The 10887-nt window shown below is 51.6% G+C and overlaps 1 protein-coding gene across 2 annotated transcripts in view; it reads right to left on the bottom strand.

Moving 5' to 3' along the window:
* Nucleotides 1–10887, bottom strand: part of PADI2 (peptidyl arginine deiminase, type II) — a 51899-nt gene that overhangs the window by 25950 nt on the left and 15062 nt on the right. For both annotated transcript variants that reach the window (XM_011998468.1, XM_011998467.1), the window contains exons 3-5: nucleotides 10026–10098; nucleotides 2984–3045; nucleotides 608–725 (exon numbers count right to left, since the gene is read on the bottom strand). In XM_011998468.1, coding sequence (XP_011853858.1) covers nucleotides 608–725; nucleotides 2984–3045; nucleotides 10026–10098 — 253 coding nt within the window. The remainder of the gene's footprint in view (nucleotides 1–607; nucleotides 726–2983; nucleotides 3046–10025; nucleotides 10099–10887) is intronic.

Here is a 10887-nt window from a genome sequence, read left to right as displayed (position 1 = left end):
AAAAAAAAAAAAAAAGAAAAGAAAAGAAAAGAAAAAAGCAAAGCAAAGCATAAAACAGAATAAAAACTAGTTGTCATTTCCAACACTGGAGATGATTAACCTTTTGGGGAATTTCCTTCTAGTCTATTTTCTTTTTATTCTTTTTTTTTTTTTTCCAAGACAGAGTCTTGCTCCGTTGCCCAGGCTGGAGTGCAGTGGTGTGATCTTGGCTCACTGCAATCTCTGCTTCCTGGGTTCAAACGATTCTTCTGCCTCTGCCTCCTGAGTAGCTGGGATTACAGGTGCATGCCACCATGCCCGGCCAATTTTTGTATTTTTAGTAGAGATGGGGCTTCACCATATTGGTCAGGCTGGTCTCGAACTCCTGACCTCATGATCCGCCTGCCTTGGCTTCCCAAAATGCTGGGATTACATGTGTGAGCCACCACGCCCGGCCCTCGTGTATTTCCTATGGTTTTGCCTTTGGCTTTAAGCAAGAGTGGTATTTGTGTCCACCATCCCCAGAGGCCTGAGTCCACACCTGCCTCACCCTCAGCCCAGCCCAAGACTGGGCATGAATCTTTTCACTCCTCCCATCCTGTCCCCCAAATGCAGGGCCTGCTGGCACCTTCCTTGCTGTAGACCTTCTCGTCACGGCAGTCCTCCTTGGGCAACCAGGGTGTCTCTCGGTCACAGTTCACCAGCAGGATGGCCCCCTGGCCCTCGGGGCCCCAGGTCCAGGATGCCTACAGTGGCAGGAAGAAAGGTCAGTGCTCTCTTCTCTATGCTTGTATAGACCCCATAGGACACCGGAGAGACAGCCCCAGGATGAGGGTAAAGAGTAGCCGCCACCCACTGGGGCAGCTGTGACTTGGCAAATGTGAATCTCAAGACTGATGTCCACAGAGGATGAACATGGCCATCAAAGGCAAGTTCAGTAGAGGCACAGAGACAGGAAGGCTGACCGAGGCATTTATGGGCCTCCTGTCTGATGCGGCTGGTGTCTGGCATGGGTGGAGGCAGGGAGGTGGAGGCTGGCCAGAGAAATGAGCAGATGGACATTCTACCACAGGTCCTGAGGTCCCTAGGGGAGCTCAGGAGGAGACGCCTGGATGGATGACACCCAGCTGTTTCCAGACGCCCTCCTAGTGCTCCAAATAGGACCTGCAGAGTGCTCCGCTTTCTACACTGCAGCCAGAGCGCTACTAGAACAAACTCGGGCCAGATCGTGTTGCTTCCCTGCTTGAAGCCAGGTCAGGGGCTCCCGGTTGAATTAGGATGAAGCCCTGATTCCTTGCTGTGGCCTGGAAGGCCTGGTGAAACTTGCCTTTCTCTCTATCTCATCTCCTCCACCTTGACCCTTGCTCACTCTGCCCTACCCATCCTGGCGCCTTTCTGCTCCCAAAAGACTCAAGCTCCCAGGCCTTTGCCCATGCCAGTCCCTCTGCTGCCGTCCTGCCCCTTTCCACCTGGCCCACTCTACCCTTCCTTTATTACATCATAACTGTCTCTTCTTCCTGGAGGCCTTTCTGATTCTCTAGGACAGAGCAGCTTTTCCAGATCCACATCTGGCCACATCTGGCACGGTACACATCCTTTTTGGGAGGACTTAGGACAATTGTGATGAGACAGCCATCCACAACACTCAATTTTTAATGTGGACCATGGGCTCCTTAAGGCCAGGGCTGTGTTTCTCTTGTTCTTTCTGCATCCCCTGGGCCTGACCCACTCCTGGAACGTAAAAGATGCTCAGCAAATATTTATGGGATGAGTGAAGAAAATGTGAAAACTTCACCGGCCCAGATTTAGAAATTCTGGCCAAGTTCAGGCTCATGGGATTGTGTGACTTTGCCAAGACTGCACAGCCCCTTGGGGAAGGTTGGAAACTGTTCACCTGGGGCTGCTGGGCCTCAGAGGCCTCGGTGGAGTTCATTTTCATATGGCTTGGCCACAGACTCAGAGAATGAGTGTGCAGGGCTGGCCCTGGTCTCACGCAAGCCTTGCTCGCGATCCTAGAAGAAGGGACTCTCCCACAGGGCTGAGAACCCTCTCCTGACCTGCAGAGAGTCAAGGGAGCAGGCTTCTAGGACCCAGGCTTCTTCTCATCAGGCTGTGTTTATTTCACTTCATAAGTACCCCTCTATGTATACTTTACCCTAGGCTTCAGAGTGTTATTATAAAAGTCACATATGCCCACAGCAAAAATTTAGATGATACAGAAGGGCAGAAAACGGAAAGCAGTTAGAAGCAATAGCCTGAATGTACACAGAGCAAGACTGATGGAGCCTAAAAACTGTGTTGAGGGAAAAGTACAAAAGAGAACGCGATGGAGAAACCATGCTGTCTGCACAAATTAAAAATACATGCACACCAACCACACCACATGTCTCCTGAGAGTCACCAGAGCAGAAAGAGATGCATTAAACCCAGCAAAATGGTCCTCTGTGGGGCAGCAGAATGGGAGTGGGGAACGCAAGATAAAAGAAAATAAGTAAATGAATGAGGGAACAAATGAATGAATGGTGAATGAATTAATAAATAGAAAGAGGAGAGGAGCTGTGCATGCACCAGCAGAGATAATACCGCATCTGGAACTGAGAATGATGAATGCAACCCTCTGTCCTGAGGGTCTGTCTCCCCCACCTCCCCAGTCTTAAAAGAAGAGGCAAAATAACAAGAGCAAATGCCTTCACAGCGCTTCCTCTGCAGCAGGCACATTTATCCTTTCCAATAGTTCCATGAACTGGACATCCCCATCACAGGATGGAGAAACTAGGACTCAGGAGCCTGCTCTGTAGCCGTCTCTATAAGATGCCTGAGCTCGTCTGTGGGTTCCATCGTTGGTATGCTGTGTGTCTGGGAGCCTGTCTTGGGCCTCAGTCTCCTGAGCTGTGAAATGGGAATTGCCTGCTTGGTGGGAGAACCATGGCTGCCTGCACGATCTGGGGCTGTGCCCTCAGAAGCCCCGGGGTTCAGGGTGGTGCCTGCCCTGATAGCTAGGTACCTTCTTTGGGTTGTTCTTCTCCACCACGCCATCCCGGTCTGCGTCCACATCCAGGGAGATCTCTGGGGAGAAGAGACATGGGTGAGTTGCTGAGCCTGCCAGGCAGGGTGGGGCAGGGGCACGAGGAAGACCTGTGGGATTAGGGTGCGTCTCAGTCATTCACGGGAAAGGGAGGACCTCGCTGACATCATCTTACACAACCCCCTGCCTCAACATTCCACTACCCACTGAAGACCATCGGCAGACACTGGGTGGACTTTGTAGCTTATGGCTGCAAGAGCTGCCATCGGGGAGGTCCGGGTCCTCCCACCACTTCTCTGTTCTTGCTGGGGGTTGGGGAATGATCCTCGATGCACAGATCTGGGAGCCTCAGTTCAGGGGTGAAGTCACATGCCCAAGGTCACATAGGGATGCTAGCAGAACTGGGGTACACAGTGCAGTTGGTCTGATTCATAGTTCATATTCTGAAAACTTACAGGCATAGCATTCCCAAACTGCCTTTCTCAGTCTACCCGGGCATGCGCATAGGTGTGCACACGTGCACCTGTGTGTGCATGTCTCTTTCTCTCCAAGAACTTCCAGTGGTCTAGATCCCACCTTCAAGGACTGAGGGTTTTACTGTGGGTGGGAAGCTGTCTCTAACCCCTCTTGGTCTGAGGGCACCTGTGAGTCCAGATGGAGGAACCAGGGCCAGGCCCCCACTTATCCCTTCTTTTGGTGAAGGGACCTTCAGCATCCCTAGGCCTGCCACGGAGACAGGCTTTGTGGAGACTGTAGGGAAATGAAAAGGTTTGTCATCAGATAAGGTGGAGTTTAGACCCTGGTTCTCTGCTTATAAGCTGTGTGACTTTGGGCAGGTTAGACAACCTCTCTGAGCCCCAGTTTCCTCACCTGTAACATGGGGCCCTTCCTGGTTACAGCAGGTGCATTAACTGCAATGGAAGGCACTACTGACATTTTTGAGCCAAATAATTCTTTGTGTGGGTACAGCCTGTGCATTGGAGGATGTTTAACAGCACACCTGGTTTCTACCTACCAGATGCCAGTAACATCCCTCCCAGTCACGACAGCCAAAAATGTCTCCGGGTATTGTCAAATGTCCCTTGGGAGGTGAAATTGCCTTGAGTTGGAGACGGATGGGGTTGAGTAGGGATGTGGTTGGGAAGGTGTTGTGAGTGTCACACACGTGACGTGTGCAGGTTCCAGGCCCCTAGAGCTGCCCGAGTGGGCTCGTCTCACGCTGAGCATGACTTGGACCTGGTGGGTGCTGGGTGGTAATGAATGCATTCCTGGTTAGTCCCCTTGGCAGGCACACCCTCTGCCTGGAGGGCATGGAAAGGAGGGTCCTGGCACACGAAGCGCACTGATGTCACCCTTCTCTGGGCCAACCGAGCCCAATTGAGTCCAGAGATCACGTTCAGGTCCTCCCTTTGCCTATAGCCTGCATACCCTAGGCCTGCACGTGACTTCTCCGGTCTAGAAGGAGGCTGCAAGGGCGCCTGGCCCTTGGGAGAGGCAGCCCTCTGTGTCCCCGCCTCTGTGGCCCTGCGGTGAGTTAGGTGCTGTAAGGCATAATTTGTAACCTCCTGCCACCGATTGCATTCACTTCACATTTCACTGCTGAGGAGCTACTGTGCTCCGGAAACTGTACTAGGCAATGGGCAATGGAGGCACAGCACCTGCTCTCAAGGCGTCCACAGTCCCATGAGATAAATAGCATTGCTCCCGTTTCACAGAGCAGCAAACCCAGGTTCAGAGAAGCCACTTGTCAGCAAATCGGGCTGGTAATCTGGGAGGCCGGTGCAGGATAGGGACCCCAGGGGAAAGAAGGGAAGGCGGTATCACCAGGGGCTGGTAAAGAGGCTGGGGTGCAGGGGCAGGAATAATATTGGTTTTGGCTCCTGCACCTTTGTGAACTTTCCAGCCGGTCACGCCCACTGAATGCTGCCTTTCAGGGAACTCAGCTTCCTGAAACTCCTCCCTGGGAAGGAGCTGCAGGTCCAGCCTCTTTAGGGAGTCACTCTGTCCGTTTCAAGGTAACGATCTCTCCCTTGCGGGCATCCTGCTCTGCAGGTGCACAGCGCTTTCCATGGCGTGCTCTCTCGGCCACGCCGGGGAGGCGTGATCACCCCCACCCCCTAACGATACAGATGAGGAAACCCAGGCTCCCAGCAGGGAAGTGACCACCGAAGTTCCCAGAGCAGAGCCAGGTTCTCAGCAGGGCCTCAGGCTCCAGATGCCTTCTCTCTGCTGTTCCCTGCAAGGAACACAGGCTGACCTCCCCACAAGCCATTTCCAAAAGCCCAGCCCAAAGTCAAAGACCCAAGACTTGCTCCCTTGAAGGTCATTCCCAGAGGAAGTGCCCACGTCCCCACCTTGGCAGCCCTGTGGCCTTCGTCTCTAGGCTGCAAGGTGACATTACATTGGGACTCCTTGTGGTGGGTTCATTATAGCAGTGGGGCCATGGGCTAGGAGAGAGATTATGGTGCACTCTAGACTGCTTTATTTCATTATGAATTCTTAAATGTAAACATTTTATTCATGTAATATTTGGACACAGTGCAAACAAAATCAAATAAAACAGTAACACACTTTCTAAAGAAAGACAGCAGTTCCTTGTCCAGCCCTTCTCCTTGGCTGCCTGAGGCAACCTCCCTAATACTAAATACTCATGCTTATTGTGATTTCTTCATTTATTGAATTCAGACAGGTTTTGTTACCTTCCTGTTATGAAATGTGGGCATTTCACAGCGTGGCTCCCTTATCGTCCTCCCAACCTCTCACAGGGCTTCATAACTCCTCTCTCATGACCCATGACCTGTCCCCGTAATCCACTGAAATGACCTTCTGGCCCCTTCACCCTCAGAGACCTCCCACCCCGTAGTCATGCCCCTAGGACTTCACCCCTGTAAGGCCTCCCCCAGTGTCTGATTTAACTAGATTCCAGGGGGATGCTGCGGGGAGGGGCAGAGAACATGCCCAGAGCATTGCCTCTTGGGATGGCTCTGCCTTCCCGAGGGGGAGGAGGGAGAGGACCTCTGCTTCAGGGCCTCTGGGCTCCAGACAACATTTCCCAGAGGCTCTGGATCCCACCTCAGCTCCCCAGAATAGCCCCAAGGCGTCAGGTGGCCCCTGGGTGTGGGGCAGATTGACGGGAAATGTCACTAGGATTGGGTTCAAGGCAGTCTGCCCTGAGAATGAAGACACTGAGGCCTCAGCTGTGACCGAGAGGCACCGGCATTTTGGAGGGTCGCCAGAGAGTGGCAGGGTGCCTGGCCTTCTTGCCTTACTAAGCAGCCCGAGGTGTTGTGGAAAGGAAGGACTCCCTCCCCCACAGCCAACCAGGGCAAGTATCCCAGGCTCTGGCGAGAAGGCATAGGATCAAGCCCCTCAGGCTGATGTTAAAATTTTTTGAGGCCCGCGTGTGGGTACTCCTTCCACTGCCAGGACCTCAAATAGGGTGAGATTCTTCCTCCCTCCCCACACCTCACCTCTCCCTCTCCCCCATCCCTCCCCAAAAAAGGAAGTCTTTGCAAATCAACCCTACCCAGAGTCTTGAAGGTCCTTAGGGATTAATTAGCTCAAACCCCTCATTTTATAGTTTGCAAAAAGTGAGTCCTAGTGGGAGTGGCTACTTGTTAAGGTCACACAGCAAGTCCTTAGCAGGATTGGGACCAAGACCCAGAGCCTGATTTGGCCGAAGGAATCATGAATTTGTTCCCAAATCCCAGGAGGAAGATAGACAGACCATACGTTTCTTTAACTTCACCCAGGCAGAGAAAAAATGTGGCTACCCCAAGAGCAACGGAGAAAAGCAGGCAGAGCATTGACTGAGCACTCACTCTGTGCCAGGCCCTTAGCACACAGCATCCCACTGAATCCTTGCAAACACCATGCAAGGCTGCTCTGTGAAGCGCATTTTGTAGATGAGGAAGCCAAGGCTCAGGGGGATGATGTGACTCATCCAAGGTCACAAGGTGGTTGGAGGTGGGCAGAGAAAGATCTTAGGCTTACTTCTGTCTACTCTGAAGCCAAGGCTCTTTCCGCTCAATGTGGACTCAGGATAGGACCAGGGTGAGAGAGATTCAGATATATTTTTGTGCCTGGGGGACAGTCCCAGCATCTCGAGATATTTGGGGTATCCTTGCCTCTGAGGCACTGTCTCTGAGTGACTGATTACTCAGGATGAGGGGCTCAAGGGCTCCCGGGGCAGATGCTCGACGAAAGAGAAGACCCAGAAGGGACAGACATAACAGTGGTTCCCAAGGGAAACCAGATTTTCACCCTGGTCTCTGTTGGAACAGGAAACAGTAGTTCAATGGGGTTAGTTTCTCATAAAGTTTTCTTTCTGTAATTGAATGACTGTCTTTTATTCTGTTTTTTGTTTGTTTGTTTGTTTTGTTTTGTTTTGTTTTTGAGACAGAGTCTCACTCTGTCGCCGAGGCTGGAGTGCGGTGGCACTGTGTCAGCTCACTGCAACCCCTGTCTCCTGGGTTCAAGCAATTCTCCGGTCTCAGCCTCCTGAGTAGCTGGGATTACAGGCGGCCACCACCACGCCTGGCTAGTTTTTGTACTTTTAGTAGAGACAGGGTTTCACCATGTTGGCCAGGCTGGTCTTGAACTCCTGACCTCAGGTGATCCTCTCGCCTCGGCCTCCCAAAGTGCTGGGATTACAGGCGTGAGCCACCATGCCCGGCCATGACTGTCTTTTATTCTGAGATTATGCCTTGCCTATTACTTAGGAGTTAAAATGATGGTGATAGTTGATAGTAATTTTTTTTTTTTTTTGAGACAGAATCTCGCTCTGTCGCCCAGGCTGGAGTGCAGTGGCACCATCTCGGCCCATTGCAACCTCCACCTCTCGGGTTCAAGCAATTCTTCTGCCTCAGCCTCCTGAGTAGCTGGGACTACAGGCATGTGCACCACGCCTGGCTAATTTTTGTATTTTTAGTAGAGATGTGGTTTCGCCATGTTGGCCAGGCTGGTCTCAAACTCCTCCCACCTTGGCCTCCCAAAGTGTTGGGATTACAGGCGTGAGCCACTATGCCTGGCCTCAAATTGTTTTATTAACGTATTTTTTTTTTCTTTTTTGCCAAGCATCAAAACTGTTAGTCTTCTCATTTTTGGGGGGTGGGGAGAGGGGACATTTGATTGGCCCATGGAATCTAAATATCTGGAACTTGTGGCGGTTAAATAATTATTAAGAGACCTCGGACGGATGAACTCGGTCACTTGTCCTGGGCACATGTGGCATCTTTTGGGACTCAGCCATGCTGCCAACTCTGCGTGGGCTTCCTCTAAGCACAGCTTTGTCATCTTCTAGTGAGCAGGAAAAGTCCAGTCCTGCCTCCTTATAGACCCTTATTTTGCCATCTATCCTAAGGCTGTCTTGCTTTGGTGGAAGTCTTGTTAATGGTGCAGTCAGTCTTCTGGGATCACTCTCGTTTGATAGGTATCAGGCCCCTGTCCTTCCTGCCCCTGTCCTCAGGTGTCCCTGTCTCAGTGGGATTAGGTTTCCTCAGGGACTGTCATCTGAGACTGCCTGTGTGCTGTGTGCATGCAAGGTTCACACACGTGCCAGGGCTCAGCACAACCCAGGAGTCTTTGGTTATCATCTGCCGCCCTCACCAAGGTCATCCCGAGGTTCCCTACCCCAGGGCTGGGCACCTCCTTGGTGCAGAAAGAGGGACAGGGGGACCAGCAACCAAGCCCATTTGGGATTAGCCAAGAATGAGAAGGGCCATGCTGCTAAGCCTATTTCAGCAGCTGAGAGCACAGGGCTAGAGAGGGAGGGGCTGGCTTGGGAGCTGGTTGTATTTTGGGGAGGTTCTGAGACCCACCCTGAGAATGTGGGATAACTGGAATGACTTGGCATCTCACCAACCATTTTCCGGAGATGTGGCTGCAGGCAAGTATTTCTTTGTTTTACCTTTTCTGAGCCTTGATTTTCTCATCTATAAAATGGGGATGATAATAATGTCTATCCTTGAAACAGTTGGAAGAAGAGATTGAAATCGTGACGGTAAAACATTGAGTACTGGAGCCTGGCACACCATAGGAGCTCAATTGATATCAGGTGTTTATCATCCTCCCCCTCCTGCTCCTCATCAAAGTGCCCAGCACAGCTCTAGACACAGAGTAGGTTTGCAATAAGGAGGCCGCATCATTATTTTTAAAGCACTCAGCATGCAGTCGACTCTCAATAACCGGTAGTTCCCTTCCTCTGCCATGTGGCAACTCTGTCAATGTTAAACCAAGGCTGGATGAACAAAATGACTCTCTGAAATGTCCTCCTGGCTTTAACATTCTATGATTAAAGAATGAAATAAAATACCATAAAAGTAATGCCTCAATTTCAGGGGGTGGGGTGATGGAAAGTTCAGATGATCACAGTCCAGTGTCCTGTAGAGCCAGGCTAGGCTCTGCCTCCCTGGCGTGCAGGCCTGGCACCCAGCGCAGGACAGTGTGATGCCATGGACAGAACCTGAGACAGGGATAATCCTGGGTTCTGGACTCAACTTGCCACCCAGTTGCTGTGTGATGTTGAATGAATTCCCTAACCTCTCTGGGCCTCACCATCCTGTGGATCAGATAAAGGACTATGCACCCTCAGGGCTGAATCTGGGGAGAACCAGGGGGCAGCTGGGATTGTCAAGAACAGCTGCTAGTTTTATAGACTGTGGCCATTCTGCTTGCCATGAGAGGGACACTCTTCTCTAGGCTGCAGGGGAGAAGTGAGGGCGGGGGGAACACACTTTCCTTTCTCTCTTTTAGGGTTCACAGAGCCTGGGAAGGGGACCTTGACACTGGGGGGAATTACTAATGAATCAGGGAGTGCCTCTTCCTGCAGATAAGTCCCCACCCCAGTACGGAAGGGCTGGGGCAGGGGACACGTGACATCCCTCCCCAGGACTGTGCCATTCAGAAGAAGCTCCAAGTACCAGGTCAGCCGCACTGAGAACAGCCTAAGTGCCCCAGAGAAGGACAACAGTGCCAGGCCCTGGGAGATGAAGGCATCGAGACAGCAGCCACGCTAACTCACCAATGGCCGTGAGGAAGAGCCCCGCCTGGTCAATGGGAATGCTGCCTTCCTCATCGTAGTAGTTGACAGTGACCTTGATGGGGAGGAGGCACATTGGGATAGAGAGAAAAGAGAGCAGAGATCACAGATCACAAGCAGGAAAACCTGAAGCAACTGCTCCTCACAGCCTGTCAAGCCAATCCTCTCCAAGCATTAGAACCCTCTCCTCCAGGAAGCACTCCTGGGTTGGCGGGCAGGTTCCCTCAGCTAACTGAACTAGACTGTGGACTCCCCTCCTGCTGGCTGAGAGTGCAGTCAGGGTGCTGTCTGCCTTCCTGTGCCACTGTGTGCATTCTGCTGCCTGGCGGGGGGAGGGGGCCCATATCTGCCATGTTGCATGCCTAGTGCTCACTGAGGGGACAGGGCTGAGGCTATTTCCTCTGGACCATGTTCAGTGCTATCACTGTGATGGGGCACATGGTAAAGTTCATAATTATAGAACCCAGCAAGGAGACAGTTCTGGTCTCAGCCTCACCCCTTGGACAAATCACCCATAGGCGTTCAGCACCCCATTTTACAGAGAGACGAAGGACACTTGTGACTGTAAGCTCCAACGATTCTGTGGTTCTGAGCCCCTAAACTTTCTATCACTCAGCTGTCTATACTTTTCATCCTTTATGAAACCATCATTCCATGGTCTAACCTCACAACATCCACATGACTACCGAGTACTGGGAATGCGGCTGTTCTGAATGGAGATGTGTTATAAGGTGTAAAACTCACACTAATTTTAAATTTGGTATGGAAAAGGAATATGAACTACCAGCCTGGGCAATACAGTAAGACCTGTCTCTCAAAAAAAAAAAAAAAAAAAAAAAAAAAA

The sequence above is a fragment of the Mandrillus leucophaeus genome, unplaced genomic scaffold (genome assembly GCF_000951045.1).
Source record: "Mandrillus leucophaeus isolate KB7577 unplaced genomic scaffold, Mleu.le_1.0 Scaffold571, whole genome shotgun sequence".
NCBI lineage: Eukaryota > Metazoa > Chordata > Mammalia > Primates > Cercopithecidae > Mandrillus > Mandrillus leucophaeus.
This window is presented reverse-complemented; position numbering and strand designations above follow the sequence as displayed.